The 22,398-nt window shown below is 45.8% G+C and overlaps 1 protein-coding gene across 1 annotated transcript in view; it reads right to left on the reverse strand.

The window, feature by feature from the left end:
• Window positions 1-22,398, reverse strand: part of LOC118086802 (neural-cadherin-like) — a 67,249-nt gene that overhangs the window by 43,748 nt on the left and 1,103 nt on the right. Inside the window, exons 2-13 of the mRNA XM_060276466.1 lie at window positions 22,122-22,319; window positions 20,617-20,842; window positions 15,145-15,349; window positions 14,733-14,844; window positions 13,929-14,178; window positions 11,021-11,163; window positions 6,641-6,813; window positions 6,036-6,204; window positions 4,183-4,353; window positions 3,190-3,362; window positions 1,046-1,213; window positions 194-443 (exon numbers count right to left, since the gene is read on the reverse strand). Coding sequence (XP_060132449.1) covers window positions 194-443; window positions 1,046-1,213; window positions 3,190-3,362; window positions 4,183-4,353; window positions 6,036-6,204; window positions 6,641-6,813; window positions 11,021-11,163; window positions 13,929-14,178; window positions 14,733-14,844; window positions 15,145-15,349; window positions 20,617-20,842; window positions 22,122-22,319 — 2,238 coding nt within the window. The remainder of the gene's footprint in view (window positions 1-193; window positions 444-1,045; window positions 1,214-3,189; window positions 3,363-4,182; window positions 4,354-6,035; window positions 6,205-6,640; window positions 6,814-11,020; window positions 11,164-13,928; window positions 14,179-14,732; window positions 14,845-15,144; window positions 15,350-20,616; window positions 20,843-22,121; window positions 22,320-22,398) is intronic.

A 22,398-nucleotide genomic window follows, 5' to 3' on the forward strand; every position in this document is an offset into this window, starting at 1 on the left:
GTCTTCTGAAGGGATTTCCACAGCTAGCAAGTACCCACCAAAACCTGTCTACATCAGCAATCTACCTTCTAGCACACCCAAGGTGGCGTTCCTGTACTTGGGGCAGTGCAATCAGAAGCAGGAATGAAAGGGGCTCTGCTCAGTAAGCGGTATGCTATTGCCATTTTGTCCCTGTTACCAGAACATTACCCACCTGTCACATTAACGTAGACGGTGGTGAATGCAGCGAGCGGCACCGAGGCCACATTCTGGGCCCGGACCCTCAACAAAAAGGACTTGGTGGTTTCATAGTCCAGAGGCTCAGCTATGAGGATGGATGCAGAGCCATCATCTCTGTTGGGAGTCAGGTAGAATCGGATTGGCATGTTGGTCTCCGGAACCAGCCCCTCTTCGAGATTGTATGTGATACGTGGGTCGCCAAGGGGGGACGTGGCTTTAATTGTCTGCACAATACAAAACCAGAGAAAGAAAAGGATCGCTTCAGCAGAAAGTGATCGTTTTCAGAAGATACACATTTAAAATGCTCACAGAAGCACATGCAGTTCTTTGTAGACAAAGAAACTTAAGCAAGCAAAGCTTAAAAGAGCCCATCGTGGATTTTAACCACATCTAATGTGACTTGACACTTATTTGCATGTTAAATCAGGCCAGCATAAATAATATTCTACCAGGAAGAGGAATGCGTGGCCCCTCCAGATGTTGTTGGGACTCCAGCTCCCATCATCCCTGACCACAAGTCATGCAGATGGGAGTTGGAGTCAAACAGCATCAGGGAGGTTCCCCATTCCTGGAATATACCATGCCCCTTTCTGCTGTTAGACAAATGGCACATCTGACCCAGCAGCAGCAGCAGCTCTGAATGGCAAAAGGTTGCTAAGTGGCCTAAGGTCACCCAGTAAGCTTCATAGTCAAGTGGGGATCTGAAGCCTGGTTTCCAGCACTCTAACCACTACACCACACTGGCTCTTTGCAGTGTGCTAATTTAAGATGCTAGTTACAAGAATTCTGCACAACTGTTTCCTTTAAAAAAGAAAGCCCAACTTACCACAATGGAAGTATCTCTTGTTGTATTCTCAGGAATGACGACTTCATAGCTGTCCCTCTCCCACTGAGGGGGCTGGTTCTTAGCACTGGTGATGGTAACTCTAAGCTCAACCTTGCTACTCCTGTTCCCTCCATCCATTGCTATGATTTGTTGAGTTATAAAGGATTTCTGGGCAAGGGAAGAAAAGGATTGCTTCAGCAGGGAGTGATTCTTTTTAAAGACAAAAATCGAAGCTATTCAGCTTTGTCGGTATCATGGCTATCATGTTTTATTTCTGCTCAGAACTTTCATCTTCCAAATAGCACCAGTGGCAGGGCCAAAGTACTCCTCGGTTTTTCTTATTTCCAGTGAAAAAGCAGCTGTTGCTTCCCCCGCCCCTGAAACCTCTGCATTTTCTCTCTCTCTCTCTCTGTGTGTGTGTGTGTGTGTGTGTGTGTACGAAGCACAGTATAAACGCTACATGGTTTTATATTTTATCCTCCCAGGTAAATGCTTGTAACATGGGTGGAGAACCTCAGATACGGGGCCCAAATATGTCTCTATAGTCACCTCTGACTAGCCCTTCGGAGTCTCCCCATGACAGACTCCCTCACCCATCCTGCTTTGCACCACAGCAGAATGTTTTTGCCTGCCTGGCATGTGCTATTTGCTTCCCTGGATGGAAGGAGGAAAGCGGGTGTAGAAGCTAGTCTACTGTACGAAGGTACTATAATATTAACATTCACTGCTCCACCTACTTTTTGCCTCCGGCCCCATCCACCACTGGCATGTGGCCCCCGGAATGTTGCCCAAAATGGAATGCAGCCCTTTGACTTCAAAAGGTTCTACACCTCTGGTTTGTATGATTGCAGCCTAGGTCTCTGTGACGCCTCCTGTGTTCCACTTTTCCAGCTTAACGTTCCACATGAAAAAGAATTCTGGAGCTCTCGCAAGCCTGCTCAGAACTTTTCGCTAGGTCCTAGTAAGAGTGTTGTGCTCCTGATATCAGTGTGTGTTTTAAATCACTACTGCTACAGGCATACAGGATACAGGCATTCTGTGCTCTTCAGTATTTATTGCGATGGGCTCCTTTTGCTTCTTGAGGATTTGAGCAACCAGGTAATTAAAGGCTCTCTGCACACAAGGGGCTTCCCCTCCAAATATAAAGGCAGAATGAGCAGCAACACCCTACAAATGTTTATCAGCAGTGGCCCCACGCAGCAGAACCCTCTCCTTTCTCGCAGGCATCAGCAGGAGGAGGCCTTGCGCAGCACTATTCAGCTCCAATGGCCACAGCTCCTCCTCTCTCGCATACTGAGGAGGAGCCTGCCTTTGATGCTAAAGAATATTGAGGGGGCTGATGACAACTCTCCCCGCCACCCTGAAGTTGCCGTTCCTGCCACCCACTGCCCCTTTTTATACTATGGATGTAGGTGTCAGTCAAATGAATAGTACTCCAGTTCAGTCCCAGTGACATCAATGGGAGATAAACAACTTCCGTGTTTCATCCCTGAAAAATCAAGTTCATGTATAGTACAACTGTCAATCTCCTACAGTAGCAGAGAAAGATTCAAAACCCACCACCATTGTCCGTTTAGAGCCTCGCAAGCACTCCAGAGCTTCCTGTGGGTAGGATGTTGTCTTTCCAATCCTTTTCTGGCAACCCACCAAATGTGCATGCCTGGTAGCTTCTACTTACCAAATAATCTACTTTTGGGGGGGGGGACCCTGCAACTGTTAAATCTGTATGTCACCATGGTAATCATAAGGACGATTTCATTCCCTTCATAGAAGTTCCTAAGATTCCTCGCTGCAGAACTTCAGAAGGTTTTGAATGACGGTAAACTTAAAAACCAACTCTCCCGGATATGACCTGTCAAAACTGTTTATTGCTTCTTTTCCCACCAAGGCACAACAAGAGTTATCAGTCTGACATGACAGCTGTGAATGGCTTTATGGTTAAAGTAATAATTCATTCAACAGGACGGGGAGGAGGAAGCGCCTCTCAACTGAAGTGCAGCCATCAGGGTGGCACTAATTTATGCCAGGAGAGAAAGGGAGCCACGATGCTGCACGTCTCCACAGTTGGCATCTTGCTCTACCTACCATCTGCAGATGCCGCCAGCTGACATCTGGCCACAGACCAAAGGCAACTCACAACGTACCTGCAACAAGGCTTGGTTGACATAAACCCAGCCTGTAGCAGGATTGACCTGGAAGTACTTCGTTTTCCCACCGGCTGCAGAATACGTGATGGAAGCGTTGGAGCCGTAGTCGTCGTCGTGGGCTGCAACGCGGAGGAAGCTCGTCCCAACACTCGTGTCTTCTCTCAGGAAGTCTAGGAAAGTGCATTTCATTAACTCAGTGGTGCAGAGTAAATGCTACAAGCCACCTGAGCTCAACGCTTATTTGCAGGCAACACTCTGCAGATTTTCTGTGATAAATAAAAGCAGCTGGTGCCCTGATTTTATTGCTTGCAGGCTCTGTTTTTATGTTCAGTGGCACATTTGCCTGCCCACAGGTTTGGGGGGGCAGAAGAAGGAGATACACAATAATGGGCAGACATCAGCACCGTTCCCCTGGAGGAGAAGAGCAGAGGTTAGGAGGGCTGGTTTGGATTGCCCTGCTATTCCTGTAGCAGAGGATTCTGCTCTGATATTGCTTTCCTATATATAATAGTCCTGAGTTAAGTAGGTAGATCGCAATAAGAAGAGAGGGGAGCAATTGCTGGAACCATCCAGGGACACCACCTCCCCCACACACACACACACACCTAGGACTCTTATAAGGCTAAAATGCTGCCTAAGTATTATTGTATTTTCTTTAACATTTTTGTTAAGGCAGGGACATGGATGGGTTTGTGTGGGGTTTTTTTAAAAAAACTTCTGAAATATTTCAAATTTGTATCGTTTGCATTTGCATCGTTGCATTTGTATGTAGCTGCTTATCCTCAGGAGCCTTTATGGGTGAAAAGCAGGACATTAAATAAAAGGTAACGTAACCAATCTAAAAAGGAAAAAGTGACAATTCATCTGTAGGAAGCGGGGGTGGGGGGACACGCATGAAAACCAAACCAGAAACACACACAAGAAATCTTAGACCTCGGGTAAGCTCGCAATCGGGGGGGACTGAAACGCTATCCAAGGATTCGCAATTACATTCATAATGAGTGTTTTCAAATCTGGGGCTGTTGTCGTTCACATCCGAGACCACAACGTTGATCTGGCAGATCCCAATGAGGGGCTCGGCCGCCTGGTCCGTGGCTGTCACAGTAATAGGATGCTCTCGCTGCTTCTCCCGGTCAAATATCTGAAGTGTTGTCAAGATGCCTGAAAATAAGAACACAAGCAGAAATAATTCAATACTGTGTATTTAACCAAGGACTGAGATGAGGGAAGAAGCAGGAGGGTTCACTGCCCGCTGTTTTTTTCTTGCAGAAAGAAGAATGTTAACAGAACTAAAACTCATCTACATCTGTAAATGTCATTTCCTCTCTGTTTCTCATTTCCGCACATCTATAAGTTCACTTGGCCACCTCATGAGAAGAGAAGACTCCCTGGAAAAGACCCTGATGTTGGAAAAGATTGAGGGCACTAGGAGAAGGGGACGACAGAGGACAAGATGGTTGGACAGTGTTCTCAAAGCTACGGACATGAGTTTGACCAAACTGCGGGAGGCAGTGCAAGACAGGAGTGCCTGGCGTGCTCTGGTCCATGGGGTCATGAAGAGTCGGACATGACTAAATGACTAAACAACATAAGTTCAGTTTGCCATATTTCCATATCAACTTGCTATTTTCTTTTTTTTAAAAAAAAGATACATGAAAATTCACTAGCATTTCAGTACAAATTTCTCCTAATGTGCACATTTTTGTTTGCAATGTTGCCTTATCTGCAATTTCGTCATCATCATAACATCATCATCATCATCATTATACCTGTTCTTCATCTTAAAAGGTACCAGGGCAGGTTAAAGTAATTTAAAAAATACAACATACAATTCTGTACACTGTTTTAACAAATGTAAGCATTTTATGTACACTTTTCCTGAACGTACACATTTCTGTACACATTCGCTTGGAGAGCTGCACCACAAAATTCAGAGAAGTGTGAATTTTAGAAAGCTACCTGCAGTTCAGTTCACATATTGTTACAGGAAGTGGGAACTGGGTAGGTCTGCATCAAAATCTGAACCGAAGTGAATTTCTCCCCCACCCCTGTCTACAACCCATCAGTGAGATACAGAGATGCAGCCTGCTCACCTGCAACTGAGCAGTAGTATCTTTAGGTAAATAGTAGACTATTGCAGGGCTGTCAGTCCAGTAGAAAAAATTCAAAACCCACAATGGGGCAATACCTTTATTGTCACCAACCTTTTTAACCTAAAGACAGTGACTAAACATAAACTTCAACATCAAATAATATCTGACCCCATCATTCCACTACCATCTGCCATGTGTAACCTTCCGAAGAACTAAAAACCTGCTCATTTTTGGGGGTGGCACATTGGTTGTTCACACAAAAGGCGCCAGCCTAAATCTGAATTTATCAAACCTACACTTTCCAAAACACAGACACCCTTCAAAATTGGCACTTATTTGAATTTTGCTAAGCAGTCCTCCAAGCAATGTTTACAAAAATGCATAGATCAAATAAATGTTTGTAGAGATAAGTAAGATAGTGAAAATTTACATACAAAACTGCATTATATTAGGGAAAATTTCTGGCAGCTTCATACAAAAACGTGTTTATTAGGAGAAATTCACACAAAAATGCTGAATAATTTACATGTAGATTTTTTTCCCTATGTGCAAATTGCTGCAGAAACTTATGGAAAGCTGGATTTTAAGACTGGAAAAATAAGGAGGTGAGAGAAGCAAAGTTGACAGATGCTTCCATTCCTGCCTGTCTGCGGATTTTTCAGTTTGATAACTTTATCCTTTAAAGGCGCAGTCACCTGGCACCTCTGTATTCTCACTAGGCCCAATGAAGCTGCAACACAGTGGCTTTACCTGTGTCAGGGTGGATGTTGAAAGCAGGGAGGGTGCCCTCTCTGTGCATCAAGCCATATTTCACTTGGCCATTGGACCCTTCATCTGCGTCTGTTGCCTCCACTTGCAACACAAAGGTTCCCACCGGCTGGTTTTCCATCACAGAGGCATGCTCACGATAATGCTGGCACTGGCAAAAATAATAACAGTGATAATAATGCAAAAACACACTTAAAGACAATTTGACATATACTGCAAAATCCAGAATATTGGCAATCAACTGCAATCACTCAACAAATAAGGGCCAAACTATCGTGATCTCAGCTGCATAGTTTTGTCCTTGAGCAGGAGACCTGATGCAGAAACCACAGGGACTTTTGAAAAGTATGGGAACTTTTTATTATTATTATTTTTTTGGTAAAGTAAACAGCAGGCACAGGGCTCCAGCCCTGCACCAGGGCCACCACAAGGTGTGAAAGAAACCTCTACCTGCTCCCCCCTCCCACCAATATAAAGTTCATTGGAGCTGCACTCTTAGCTCTTCGTGAATGCTGTGTGCCAAAACAGAAGGGGATTCGTAGTTGCTCTCTCCAAGTATTTGACATGATGCAAGGCAGCCTGTTTACCTTCTGAAACACAGGTTTGTTGTTATTGACATCATCCACATGCACAATGACCAAAGCAGTGCTTGTAAGAGAGTGAGGTCCACCAGAGGCGTTGTCATCTGTAGCCGTGATGTTAAGGACATACTCCGGACCCTGCAGCCTAGGAAGTGGGCTTGAGCGTAGACGGATTAACCCTGTGAAAGATTTCAAAGAGAGGACAGCTTGGAATCATGGAACTTGAAAGGCATAAGGGACCTTGGAGGTCCTTTAGTCGGGCCCCCTGCTCCATGGTGGGGGTCATGCAACTACAAACACCTTGACAGATGGGTGCCCAATGTCTACCCAAATGCCCCCCAGCAAAGGAGAGCCCACCACCTCCTGAGACAGGCCGTTTCACTGTCAGAAAACTCTTGCCGTTAGAGGGTGTCTCCTGCCGTTAAGCCGCAACCTGCTCTTTGCGATTCCCACCTCTTTGTTCCAATCCCACCCACTGGAGCAACAGAGTACAGTATTTTAAAATATGACAAATGTCTTTTGCTGTTGTAACTGCCGGTGAGGTCACAGGGTACTAGATTTGGGAAAGGCAGACCTGGGTTCAAATCTACGCTCAGCCATGAAGCTGCCGGAGTGACTCTGAGCCAGTCGCTCTCTTTTGCAGAAGTGTTGTCGGAAACCATGCGCTGAACAACCCAGATGAAGGGTAGGATATAAATCAATCCCAGAACACCTTTTATAGCTGGTTTGCCAAATGTTTGAATTTCAAAAACAGTAGCTTCATGCCATGCCAAAATTCCAAATGATTAGCTATATCAGGTCCAGCAGAATTATGCAATATAGTTCTTGGGGAACAAACCAACTCTAGCTGGAGAGGGTGAGGGAATAACTTGTTTGAATTCTCCCCTTGTGTTTTGAAAATACTTCCTTGCACAACTTCTAGCTGAACCCTATACTTGAAACACTAGCTTTCTATGTGCAGGGAAAAGTATTTACTTATATTATAATTCCATTGATTGATTGATTGATTGAACTAATGCCATTTTTAAACTGTAAAAAATAAAATAAGAAACCCAAAATATCTGCTGCCACTGCAGTTATCCCCCTTAAGTACTTCCACTATCCTAGAAACAAGCTGAACTGGTTTGTCCCAGTCCTTCCCCTAAAATTGTACCACCACCTTGTTTCAAACAGAGGGACAAAATGCTCACTACTGTTTGAATGAGTATGATTCGGGGGGGGGGGGGATGTCCCCAGATCCGAATCCTGCAGCAATTTTTTGGGTACTGTATATTGTATTTGCATTCTGACCCTCTGCCGGTCTTTAAAGAGCAAAGCTGACAGTTGCTCTGAGGAGCTTCTGTTCCACTGGGCCTTGGGCTGCAGCAACCTTATGGGTCATATGAGGGCTGGCAAAATCAGAAATACATCTTTAAAACAAGTTTGTTTTAAAAAGCAAAGCAAACTTCAGAAATTTTTAAAAAAAGCTGCAGTGAGCAGATGCCATTCATGCCTGTGCCAGCACCATCCCATCGTGTCTTTTATTTATCCGATGTAATAAGAAGTGTCATTTGCAAATGGACGGTTATGAAGATGACAAGTGCCACTCAGTTCCCCTTGCAAATGCCTTCGCCTTCACTGCTTGTGTTTTGACATGTGTCTTAGCTTCACCTTGGCATTTCAGGGTATCAAGCAAATTTTCATTGACAGCGCTATATTAAAATAAAACTGCCCAAGGAGACAGCATAGATTTTGGGGAGTTTGACCAAGCAGGGGGTACCAAAGTCAAAAGGCAACACAGAATAACACCTGTTACAGAAAAGATGGATATATGCTAAGGCAGGCATCCCCAAACTGTGGCCCTCCAGGTGTTTTGGCCTACAACTCCCATGATCCCTAGCTAACAGGACCAGTGGTCGGGGAAGATGGGAATTGTAGTCCAAAACATCTGGAGGGCCAAAGTTTGGGGATGCCTGTGCTAAGGCCATCTCCACAACAGCTAGAAAACTACAATTGGCAACCAAGCAAACTGTCCAACAGAGGAAATGTGTTAATCTCCTGCAAAAAATAATTGCTAAGGCACTTTGAGGACAAGCAGATTTAGCATGGCTTGAGATTTCATAAAATAAAACTTAACTCCAGTGGGTACAATTCTTCACCAGAAGAATTAATTCTTATTAATTGAAATACAGTACACATTTTTGTGCTTATTTTGCAGGCCAATCATGAGCCAATAATTCAGCATCAACTCATTTGTGGGGAAACATCTTATGGAAGTTAAAACAAAAAGTGAATTCTCGATTGGGTTTGGAACAAATCAATCCACAAGTTCATGCCACAGAGACCCCACCCAGCAGGAGATAGTGAGAAAGGCTCATCAGAACTGGCATGTCAAGGTTTTTGGGCTGGGATACAGCTGCACACACAGCAGTAGACAGGCTATGGATGTAAGAAGGAATTAGCTTCCATTCTGCCCCTTAATCACTGCATGCAGTACTGTCTCTGTTCTGCTGCAGTTCGACTACTAAATTTCATGGAATTAGTGATGTTACCATTATTCCAGTTCCAAAGGAAATGGAAGACAAAGTGCAGGGGGCAGGATGTCATCAGTGACATGCCCTTTGTGGACTGAAACCAACAACAGTCAATACCGAATGTATCCGCTGGATTGATTTCTGTTCCGGACATGGCTCAAATAAGCGGGAATGGGAAATTTCCACTCCCGTTCCTGGTTTTGTGGGAATTCTTTGGCACCCCTAATACAGGGAAATGGGGAACCACTGAAAAAGTTGCTCCCGGCATCCCAGGTCCTGCTGTAGATGAGCACTGTAACATCAAAGGACTACTGGGAATGATGATGATGCCATTTCCCACAGTTCCTGGTGTCATCTCTAATCTGAGATGAATTCTTTGCCGGGGGAGGGTGTTCTTCAACTCAAAATCTAGTGTTTAAATTCCACCCATCCCCAGTTTTGGAGTTTGACCCATCATCGATTCTGTTGTCTAGATCAGTTTCCTAATCTGCTGCCCCTCCAAATGTTATGAACTACAATTCACATCAGCCCCAGTCAATATGACCAACATATGGAGGGCACCCAGCTGAGGAAGGCCAGCCCCCCAAAAAGTGGTGTTGAGTTGCCAGATCTTTCAGAATAGGAGCACTATCCAGTACCAGTTTCTTGGTAGTAGAACTGCAGCGATTAAATGGCGTGAACATCAGTGGGATAGTTTGCATCACTGGCAGTTTTACCTGAACACCTGTGGCATTATGAGGCCGCTAAGTATTTGTAACATAAAACAAGCCATAAAGGGGTGCGGAAAGTTGTCATCTCTACAGGAAGATGTTTGAGTCAATTCCTTGTACCATCGTTTGATGGCATCTGTCTCCGGCTTCTGAAATATATTCAGATCTGGAGCATTAATATTGCAAAAGCACCAGTTGCATAAAAAATTAATTTTTTATGGTAAGTGAACCCCTAAGACGTATCAAAGATGAGAAGGACAGATCTGTGACATCTTATTTACTTCTCATTAGCTCCCTGGCTCAGGAGGGTGCAGAAAGGTAGGCGAAGAGTTTGATTGGAGTCACATCAGGAAAAGTCATCACTTACTCCAAGTAAGAACTACCACATTCTATCATTAAAATTTGCATTCTTGAACGCATTTTAATCTTAAGTACACATTTATATAAGCATTTTTATTTATTTATTTTTTAAGCCAAGAAGTGCATTGCAAAGTTCAGAGAAGCATTAACCAAAGAATAACTGCATTCCAATCCATACATTCATCTGGGAAGCAGATCAGGGGTAGGCAACCTAAAGCCCGTGGGCCGGATGCGGCCCAATTGCCTTCTCAATCTGGCCCATGCATCTCTGGTTAATTGTGGGGCCTGCCTGGTATTTTTACATGAGTAGAATGTGTGCTTTTATTTAAAATGCATCTCTGGATTATTTGTGGGGCATAGGAATTCATTCCTTATTATTTTTTCAAAATATAGTCCAGCCCACCACATGGTCTGAGGGACGGTGGACCGGCCTACAGCTGAAAAAGGTTGCTGACCCCTGCCTTAAATGCAAGGACCAAATGAAATCCTTGAGCAATGTAAGTCAAGAAGACACATATTCCTGCTTTCTGTTATAGGGAATGCTATGAGATCAGAGTCATGAAGAGCAGCAGAGAAACACTATGAATTCAACACAACTGCATGCAGATGAGAAGCAATACTCAACAGCAAGGAAACCAATGACCTGGATTCAATAGACATGATGTGCCTGTGTTTTAAACAAACATGAATAACCATAATAGCTTAGACACAAGCTCTGGCCCACCTCTGATCACACATGACACCTGGGTGCCAAAAATCTATATGGGAACCAAAGATCTAAGATGCAGAAATTACATAGTTACCTTTCTGAGGGTCAATAATGAAGTTTCCATTTTGATTCCCTCCAGTAATGCTGTAAGCAACACTATCTCCATCAGGGTCTATGGCATGAACCGTAGCTATGAGCGTGTTTGGACCTGCATCCTCCGAAACGAAACTCCGATAGCTGTCAAAGCACATAATGTTAAGTGTGGTTACTTGGAAACAGGGCTAAAGGGAATCAAATCTCAAGTGCTAAATGCAGTGGAAAGACAGTAAGAAAAGACATCCCCAATCACTTCCCCATTCAGGAAAAAAAAGGACACTATGCAAAAGAGAAGCGTGGCCCTCCAGGTGTTAAGAACCTAAGAAGGGCCTGCTGGATCAGGCCAGTGGCTCATTTAGTGCAGGATCCTGTTCTCACAGCTGCCTGGGGGAAACCAGCAAGCAGGATTGGAGCACAAGAGCTTGAGTCGTGTTGGATTTTAATTCCTGTCAACAACAGCCAGAATGGCTAATTGTCAGGAGTGATTGCTATCGTAGTCCAACAATATCTGGAGGGCTATGGGTTCTCCTATCCCTGATTTTTTTTAAAAAAAACCTCTGTCACAGGGCATCCTGCTGATATGTATGTATAATGTGCATATACATCCTTGTATTTAATAAGTCACCTGGTAGCCACAGGTGACCAAGACTTCTGTGAAGGCGAGTGAATGGGCTGGCAGAGGCTAGCTGCTGGTCTCTTAGCAGGCTAGCAACTTGGTTTGGCTTATTTACAAGGCTGATTTATTTGGGGGTACAGAGCATCACACACGACGCTTCCACTCCTATGATTTTCTCACCATGCTTTAAAACAGTGTTTCTCAACCTTTTTTGGGCCACGGCACACTTGTTCCGTGAAAAAAATCACAAGGCACACCACCATTAAAAAAGTTTAAAAAATTAACCCTGTGCCGCCCTATATTATAATTATGACTGTAAGAAACACTTGCCAAATATTGCTTTCCGGCGGGTGAGTGTTGTGTATTGGCGGCCGCCAGGCTCGTTTGCACTGAGCTTTGGGAAAGAGGAGGAGAAATATTGCTTTCCGGCGGGTTTGCGTTGTTTATTGGCGGCCGCCAGGCACGTGACAATGCAAATCGGCCTTCTCGTCGTCGTCGCCGCACGTCGCGGCACACCAGCCAGCGTCTCGCGGCACACTAGTGTGCCGCGGAACAGCGGTTGAGAAACGCTGCTTTAAAATACCTGATTGCCAACCTTGCTTTTTTAAAATATCCACGAGGCAACTTAACTAAAATCAAAACGTAAGGGCAACTAGAGCAGCAGAAACCATTTCACAGACAGAAGCACTTTTTGTGTTAAGAATTGTGTTGCATTTGAAGCAGCCGCAACAAATGCAGAGCCAGTGAAGCAACATCTTTTAAATCGCTCTCTCTCTCTCTCTCTGTGTGTGTGTGTGTTAAAATGAGAACTTTTTGCCCAAAACTTTTCACCTCATCTGCTCTGTACTTTGGTTACAAAGAATGGATTGAAATACTGCAGCACCTGTGTAGGGAACACTGTAAAATGCTTCCCGGTGGGTGACTGTTCAGCATTTTAAAGAAGTAATATCTTCTCTTCTGTGGTCTCCTCTGTTGCGCGGCCTTCCTCTGGGCCTCAGCCTGCTCTCTTGGAGCCCTAGCCACTGTGGAGTAGGCTTGGATTGGGCCTGGGCTCGGCCACATGTCCTTGCCCTCCTGGTGCTCTCCTACGTTTCCTCCTTAACGGCGGCGGCGGCGGCAGCACGGCAAGGTCGGGGCTCCCCTCTTTTTTCTTCTTTCTCTTTCTGTCTCTTCCATCTCCTTCTCCTCTCCTCCTTCTCCCTGTGTCAGCTCTGGGGTTTTCCCGGCCCTGGTGCGCCGCTGGGCAGTTGGCCGGGTGGCCAGGCGCTCTCACTCCCAGCTCAATTTGGGTCACGGGGGGGTCAGCAGTTCCCCCAGTTGACGCGCTGGCCACCCCTGGTTCCCCCTTGGCAGTGGCGGCGGCAGCGGCAGCCTCAGCAGCCTGGAGCTAGCTTGGCTCTGGCTGGCTTCAGGAGCTGCTCACTGTCGTGGCGCCCACTATTTTTTGCCTCACCGGAAGTCCCCATATACTGTGTCTTGTGCCGCTGAACCAATCAAGCAACATTCATTCCCTACTAATAAATCTACAACACTTAAAATATAAATCCGGGGACATTAAATGAAATCCGGGGACATTCCGGGGATGGATTTTGTCCAGGGACAGATTTGTAAATCCGGGGACTGTCCCCAAGAAACGGGGACATCTGGTAACCATATTTTAAGCCCTCATCCCCACCAAAGCAGGGTTAGCCAAGCCAGCCATGATTCAGCCACACTTCCTTGAAGATGGAATATGACGATCTTGAGCAGGGGTCAGCAACCTAAGGCCCATGGGCCGGAAAAGGCCCGCGGAGGTCGTTTGACTGGCCCATGAGCCCATAGCTGTCAAGTTTTCTCACGAGGAAGCCTATTCAGCATAAGGGAATTTTCCTTTAAAAAGGGAGAACTTGACAGCTATGCACGAGCCGCCCCCAAACCGAGCCTGCACAGCACGGTGCAGGGACTCACTTCCGTGGCGCCGAAAATCGCATCTGCGCAGACGCCGATCATCGCGGGGACGCGCACGGTCCGGCCCATGGAGGGATCTCCACAGGACTGATCTGGCCCAGGCAAAATAAACCTTGCTGACCCCTGATCTTGAGGAAGGGGTTGGCTTATAAGGGACCACATGAATCAATCCCAGTGGGAACAGACAGCTACTGTATTACTGGCAGCCCCAAAATTCCACACAATGACCTGGGGATGATCAAACACCATCAAGATGCTGCAATCATCACATGGAAACTCCGACATGATACTAATCAAACGACATCTGAAGCATTAATAACAACAACAAGAGGCGTATACTTACATTGTTTGTGAGAACCTGGGAACTTCATCATTGATGTTTGAGAGGCGGATCCTGACTGTCGCTGTCCCAGTTCTTGGGGGCTCTCCTTTATCTACCGCCATGATTACGAACTCATACAGGTGATTAGGGCGCTCGTAATCCAGCTCTGTGGCTGGGAAGATGGTGCCGTGACTGGAAATGCTGAACTCTGAGCTCAGGGTGTAATAGAGGATTTCCGCATTTTCTTCAGAATCACAGTCATGGGCTGACACTGTTGGGGCAAAGGATGGGGAGAGAGGGGACCTTTCAGGATTTTTTGCTTGCAAAAGCTTATATTCAAGGATTTAAAAACAAAAAATACAAAAGCAGAGTTCAGGCTACATCATGCTGGTTCTGCAAGCTCTGCGGACTGTAAGCTAGGTCTGGGACCTTTTATCAGACATGCTCCATGCTCAGCAATGTTGTCGTCCAAAGGCACAAAGGCCATGAGAGACAGTGTGGTGTAGTGGTTAGTGTCAGATTGAGAACTGGGAGAGACCAGGATTCAAATCCCCACTCAGCCAGGAAGCTCACTGGGTGGCCTTGGGCCAGTCATTGTCTCTCGGTCTAACCTACCTCACAGGGCTCTTGTGGAGGTTAAATGAGGTAGGGGGCAGAAAAAAAAACATGCATGGTGCCTTTCGTGTAAATAAATAACAACTGCATTGAGGTGGCAGCTGCCATATCCACAGCTGTGTGTTTCTTCCTATGTATGTGTGAAGCTGATGCAATATTCAGCCTTCAAGATGCAAGCCTGACAACAAAATGCGAAAATCTTTGGCAAACCTTGTAGAAGTGCAGTTGTTACTGTCACGGTTTCGGGGACGTTGTCTTTGGTGTAGATCGACTGCTGGAATTCTGGGGCACAATTGTTCACGTCTGTGATCACAACCCAAACCTAGAAAAAGGGCAAGGCAAGGGAGTGTTTAGCAGCACCAAATTGCATTGCGCAGCCACTGGACACAGTTCTCATTGGGTTGTTGTTGTTTTGGGTTTATTTTTTCGCTGTTTCACCTCCCCTCCTCTCTTAAGTTTGTTTGTATTTTGGCAAACCTCAGTATTCCCCCCCCCCAACTGCTGGCACCTCCCTATTGTACGTAAGCAATGCTGTCCTGGCTAAATCAGCTTGGGACACTGGAAACAGAGGGAATGACTGGAGCGGAGAATTGAATGTGCATTGCTGTTAAGGGTTGCTGACCTCAACAGTGCTGCTGAGCTGTCCCTGGTTTTCTCTTGCTTGAACCAGGAGGAGGTACTGGTGCTGACCATTCTCGTAATCCAGGTTTCGACTGAAGTAGATGTCCCCTGTCCCCTGGTTAATGCCGAACAGGCCATTCGGGTTAGTTAGGAGGCTGTAACTCAGGGACTTGTTTTGATGTGACAAAGCGGACACGGTCAGGAACCTGGAAAAGGTTAAAAGAAATCAACAATGAATAGTGCAAGAGGAAGCCGGTTTCCAACATTTCCATAGGACTCCACTCCACTTTGGAAACACCTGTTGGGAAGCAACGGACAAAATATTTAATATAATTAAATTAAAATTTTAATATAATTTAATATAATTATATAATTAAGGAACATCACATCGCATCTAGATCCACACTAAGCATCTGAACCACATCCAAAACACACTTAAAACACACAGCTTCCCCCTCCTGAAAAGAATCTTGGGAACTGTAGTTTTCCCCCTCGCGGGGCTACAGTTCCCAGCACCCTAAACAAACTACAATTCCCAGTATTCTTTGGGGAAAATGGTGTGCTTTAAATGTATGGTGTGAACCTACACTCAATATAACTAAGGAACAAAACCCAGGATGGAACTCCAAAAAGATGAAGAATCAGAGCTGTGCAAGGCAAGAGCAGCACCGATTGTCCCTGGCGGAGTTTACCAGGGATGGAGAACAGGCTTGGAATCATATAATCGTAGAGCTGGAAGGGACCACAAGGGTCATCTAGTCTAACCCCCTGCAATGCAGCAATCTCTTTGCCCAAAATGGGGCTCGTTCCCCAAAACTTATTGGTAACCTGAGGGACCTGCTCGTGGGGACCCTGCTGTGCTCAGGGCAAAGCGGCCATCCGGCCCTGACACTGGATAAGGACATAAGAAGAGCCTGCTGGATCAGGCCAATGACCCATCTATTCCATCATCCTGCTGCTTGCCTTCTATCACTGTGCCACTGAGAGCGTGCTCACTTATAGGTTATGCGTGTGGTACGGAAGCTATACTTCCCAGGATAGGATAGGGTTGTGCAGAATTATTAAACAGTGGAGAGCATTATTGGCTGCTCACTCTCCACCTTAGAACAAATCTATATCACCAGGTGCCACAGGAAAGCACTAGACATATCAAGAGATTCATCGCATCCTAGTCACCGTTTCTTCGAGCTCCTGCCATCAGGACGGAGATACAGAACAATGAAGGCGAGAACGAGCCGTCTCAAGAACAGCAATTTTGGCCTTAAATGGAAAGTTTGGACTTTGACGTCATCTTATTTTTACTTGCCATTTCTATTGTATTGTTTAATGTTTTGTAGTTATTTTAAATTCATGTGGAGTGCCTTATCTGAGTGGATGGAGCAGCCGAGTAATTTCGTTGTTCCCGCAGGGGGGCAATGACAATAAAGATTATCTTATCATCTTATCTTATCTTATCTTATCTTATCTTATCTGAAGGAGCGTCTCCACCCCCATCGTTCTGCCCAGACACTGAGGTCCAGCACTGAGGGCCTTCTGGTGGTTTCCTCGTTGTGAGAAGCCAAGTTGCAGGGAACCAGGCAGAGGGCCTTCTCAGTAGTGGCACCCGCCCTGTGGAACGCCCTCCCATCAGATGTCAAAGAGAGAAACAGCTACCAGATTTTTAGAAGACATCTGAAGGCAGCCCTGTTTAGGGAGGCTTTTAATGTTTAATAGGTTACTGTATTTTATTTTTTCTGTTGGAAGCCGCCCAGAGTGGCCGGGGAAGCCCAGCCAGATTATTATCTTTCACAACCAGACACCTGTGGGAAACCCACGAGTAGGACCTGAGCACAAGAGCCGTCTCCCCTCCTGCAGTTTCCAGCAACTGGTATTCAGAAGCATTGCTGCCTCCAGCTGTGTAGGCAGAGCATAGCCATCATGGCTAGTAGCCATCGAGAAAGCCCTCTCATCCATGAATGGAGGTACAGCCACTGAGCATCACACCTCCCTCTGAAGCATCTGAAAAGAGCACACTCGGCTGCTGCTGCTATCAGAGGGTGTTTTGTGCTGTCCTTGAGCTGGCAACAGAACTGTGAATTCTGTTGTATTACGGCTTGTCGTAATGTAATTGCTTTGCATTGTCTTCTATGCGGCTGGGGATGTATTGTGTCCCCCCCCCAATGCTCTTGAGCTCAATGTGTGCAGAAGATCAGGAAACAAAATGACTGGGAGGACGATGATTGAAAGCTTTCAAAAGCCATCAGGATTACTTGCTGGGAAACTGCATTAGGAATGCATTTTCGCAGCCTGCTTCATTGCAGCCTCGGTTATTTTCTTACGCATGACAGGCTGAACAATCATGGCAAAAAAAAATGGGTTTTCTTCTTGTTTTTCTTGATAACATACAAAAAAGAGAGAGACACATCATTGACTTGCAGCATAGTTCAGTTATTGTTGAAGAATTAAGTCTTCAGTTTGGCATTCAGTGCCAAATACATTGCCCTGCGTGCCATCTCTCTAGGGTGGTGGGGTGCGGGGAAATACTTTCAGATTTCTACACATTATAGAATCATAGAATCATAGAGTTGGAAGAGACCACAAGGGCCATCCAGTCCAACCCCCTGTCAAGCATGAAACACCATCAAAGCATTCTTGACATATGCCTGTCAAGCCTCTGCTTAAAGACCTCCAAAGAAGGAGACTCCACCACACTCCTTGGTAGCAAATTCCACTGTTGAACAGCTCTTACTGTCAGGAAGTTCTTCCTAATGTTTAGGTGGAATCTTCTTTCTTGTAGTTTGAATCCATTGCTCCGTGTCCGCTTCTCTGGAGCAGCAGGAAACAACCTTTCTCCCTCCTCTATATGACATCCTTTAATATATTTGAACATGGCTATCATATCACCCCTTAACCTTCTCTTCTCCAGGCTAAACATACCCAGCTCCCTAAGCTGTTCCTCATAAGGCATCGTTTCCAGGCCTTTGACCATTTTGGTTGCCCTCTTCTGGACACGTTCCAGCTTGTCAGTATCCTTCTTGAACTGCGGTGCCATTTCAACAGGTAAATAAGAAGCCTGCTGCTAACTAACCACTCCTAACAAGCATGTAGCAACAGCGGAAGTATATAAGTTTGGTCTTGGGCTCAATGTCAGCTCCTTGGAAGTTGTTGTGCAGGAAAGCAGCTGATCTATCCACCTCTCTTGGGTCTTCTGGGTCTTCCCCCAGGAACAAAGGGAGTGATCCCCTTTGGATTTTACTTCCCAGTCCATCCAGACTTGTGTCAAAGGGATGGGCGGGGAAACAAGGGAGGAACGGGTGGAGACATGGAGAGTGTAATCCCCCTGCAATCAATCCATTGGCGCTTGTGTCAAACGGTGCAGGGGGGGGCACTTCCAGGCAGAAAAGAGGGCACAGGTGGGCATACATAGAAAAAGAGAGATGGGTTGGCACAGAGCAACCCTGGAATGCTGCAAACTCTTCCCACCAGTGGTTCCGCCGCCATACACCATCCGCTCCAGACCACAATTGACCCTTTTCATAGGAGGTCAACAGACTTTCAACAGGGGGGAAAGGTTCCCTACCCCAATTAAATACAGTGGTGCCTCGCAAGACGAATTTAATTCGTTCCGCGAGTCAATTCGTTTTGTGAAAAATTCATCTTGCGAATCGCATTTCCCAAAGGAATGCATTGAAATTTCTTTTTTTGCCCATAGGAACGCATTAATTAAATTCCAATGGGAAACCGCAATTCGCAAGACGAATTTTTCAGAAAACGAATTCGTCTTGCAAGTCACCATCAGATCGCAAGACGCATTCGTCTTGCGAAAAATTCATCTTGCAGGGCATTCGTCTTGCGAGGTACCACTGTATTTGGGGCTTTTCAGTACAGCCAGAATCACCCGGAAGCATCCCATCAAAATTTAGTTTAATGCTGGTTTAATAAATGTATACACATTTCAGAAGCTGCAGACGTCCAGATGATCTTCCAGCAGATTTAGTCAAGGATCACATTCATCCCGCAAACACCACATGCTCACTGTGTGCCTAATGAAGAAGCACGACTGAAGAGCCGATCCCATGGTGGCCAATTTTTGGTTTTGCTTTCGAGGCAGCTTCAGCAAGAAAACATGGTTCTTAGAATGCAGGGGCAGTAAATCAGATAGTAAACCATTTAAGTTTAATCCGATAACACATGCACTAAATTATGACAGATTGTCAGATGAGCTCCGAAGTTCAGCAAAGTACATGGGAGTCTCCTAGACTTTAATGGGTCAAGCCCTACATCTGGCAGGATTATAATAGTTCTTATCCCGAAAAGAGGATGAGTTGCTATATAGTATATCACCTCACGTGAGCAGGCAAGTACAATCCGTCGGCTCAGTTCAACAGGGAGGCCTCCTAAAACCACCCAACCCATTTGCACCGACAAGGCGTCATTTGAAAGCCAGAGAAGTCCAATATGTTTTAATGTTTCCTTTTCTTTCAACAATTTATATACCGCTTTAATACTATAGCCTCTAAGCACTGTACAGTAGGGCTGAAACGATGCAATGAAGATGAAATCTGCTTAAACTAACCATAAAATCGGAATCCTGAAATCAAAAGGTCTTTTGTAGACTGCCGGAAGTTCAAAAGGGAGGCGAGGGGCCCTTCTGCTCTTACGCTGGAGGGGCTTCCATAGAAATTGGCCCACAATACTGAACCTACAGCTCCTGCGGGATACAAGTTGTGTGTCTGAACCAGGCACCCCCAACCTGCGGCCCTCCAGATGTTTTGGCCTACAACTCCCATGATCCCTAGCTAACAGGACCAGTGGTCAGGGATGCTATCGGGTGCTATCTGTAGTTTCGAGTGCCTTCTGGTGGGGGCCCTCTTGAGGTCAGGAGATTTACTAGACAACAATGGCTACGCTTCAATTATTTTATTCCCCACAGTCCCCTGGAAAAAGCATCATTTGGGGGCATTGTGGGAAATTAAAATGGCTGCTCAGCCAACAAGCATGAGAGGCTCAGGGTAGGCACTGGTACAAGCGGCACTTAGAATAATATAAATGTACTATTGGGAGGGGTACCAAGGATCATCTAGTCTAACCTTCTGCAACTTATCACAGCTCTGGGGCACAGCAGCTGCCTGGATGTGCCAACTACTGTATGTGTCTCTACTTCCAGTATTCATGTCTCCATCTGCCCCTTAGACATAGCTCAGTTCCAGCTACAACAAAATTATGGAACTTTATTAGCTTATTTTCAGTGCCGAGGTTTTCTGTTTGCACTATACAACCTTTTGATTAAACCAATCAACCTCCTGCTTGTGTTGTCTTCTGTAAGGAGTTCCCCAATTCCAGAGTAATTTAGGACTCATAATTTATTAACAAGCAGCACACATCAGCTGAACTTAAACTTTCTTTCTCGCTGATAAAGCTAACTGAAGAGGCCTGCTCTCAAAATGCCATTAAAGGTGCAGAATACATCCATCATCACAATTTTGGCACTCACCGTTCTCCCAGTGGCAGATTTTCAGGGACGTAAACGGAGTACGACGTGTTGGCAAACTGTGGCACTCGGCGTCCGGCGACTACAGACACTGAGGCAGGCGAACCCTGGCGCCCTGGTTTGTCAGCTGCCAGCACAGTCAGCAAATATTCCCTCTCCTTCACCAGAGACAAACCGGTTGTTTTGATCCAGCCAGTATCTTTTTCCACTTCAAATCTGTTCTCTCCACCTGCGAAGGAGCAAAAAAAAACACCAACCACATTCAGGACCGTGGTCAACAGGTCCATGTTTTGAAGTGGGTAACTGGTTTAACATTAAGCCCCCCTCCCAATGTTTTCGATCTATGGGGAAGCTCCTTTCGGAGGAAGGGGCTGGATAGGGACAAATAAATATATAACCACAGGAGCAATCTCCACCACTTAGCTGCAAATGTTCACTTGAAGGTTCTGACATGACCAGAAACTCAGCGTGGAAGGGGGGAAGAAATCAAGTTTCTTAACAGCTTGTAAGTGGCTCCTGGTTAGTTCAAGGAGGTAGATGGGAGTCAGCAGCAGATGGCATGGTGAGGCAAAGGCTGACATCCCAACAGATGAGTAGTGGCTTCTTTCCAGAAGGGGTGAGGTGGCAGCAAGGCTAGTGGGTCCAAATGTTCCTGCTGAGCCAATCTGCTGGGGTCCTTCCCAGAGAAGCTTGAGATGCATTTAACTACAGGTGAAACAGGTTGCACCTGGGACCTTCTGGATGCAAAGCATGTGCTCTACCACTGAGCTACAACTCCTCCCTCTCATTCACCCCTTAGTCTGCCGCTGCCTGCATCCATACTAACAATTAGTCTTGGGCAGGCTTCCTCAACCTTGGCCCTCTAGATGTTTTTTGCCTACAACTCCCATGATCCCTAGCTAGCAGGACTAGTGGTCAGGGATGATGGGAATTGTAGTCTCAAAACATCTGGAGGGCCAAGGTTGAGGAAGCCTGGTCCTGGGGGTGGCAGTGACGGTGAGCTTCCTCTTTCTCCTCTTAGTGCTGCCTTTGTAGAACTCAGCAGGAAATAGGGTTGCCAGACTCAATAGAGGACAGGACCTCTGTGCCTTTAATTGCCCTGCTCTCCTTTGAGTCCAGAAACCTTAAAGAGAAACCAGCAAACCCTTTGTTTAATTTCCAAGCAAAGGGTCTGCTGGTTTCTCTTTAAGGTTTCCAGACTCAAAAGAGAGCAGGACACAAAAGCCCTGTCCACTATTGAGTCTGGCGACCCTAGCAGGAAAGTGGAGAAAACTGGGCTTCCTGTTGCATCTGTCTGTCTTTGTTTCTGGCGCCACCTGCTGTTGGCCTCCCTGCTTTTTACACTTGCAGTCCTAATGCACACCAGTCTCCACTGTTTTTAAATAATAGTTAATTTGACCGGGTTTTGATCAAAAAAGGCCCTACCAAGTACAAAGTGAGACAGGAGGGGGGAAATACACAAATCCACACAGAAAGATTCCACCTGTGCTTTTAGAAGCTGCATTTACCTTCTACCAGAAAATATTCAACGGCTCCATTTTCATCTTCATCTTGATCCTTAGCCAAGAGCTTGTACACTTTCGTGCCTGCTGCAGCTTTAGGGGAAACAGTTGCTAGGTAAGGGAAAGGTTCCATGGCCCATTCAGGGACATTGTCGTTTACATCTGTTACTGTGAGGTCTAAATGCACCAGGTACCAATTCTTTCCTGTTGGTTAAGAGGGAAAAGTGTGTTAGCATGAATGGACTTTTCAAGGCAACAATAGTAGTGCTGCGAGGGGTTGGTT

The sequence above is a fragment of the Zootoca vivipara genome, chromosome 6 (assembly GCF_963506605.1).
Source record: "Zootoca vivipara chromosome 6, rZooViv1.1, whole genome shotgun sequence".
Taxonomy (NCBI): domain Eukaryota; kingdom Metazoa; phylum Chordata; class Lepidosauria; order Squamata; family Lacertidae; genus Zootoca; species Zootoca vivipara.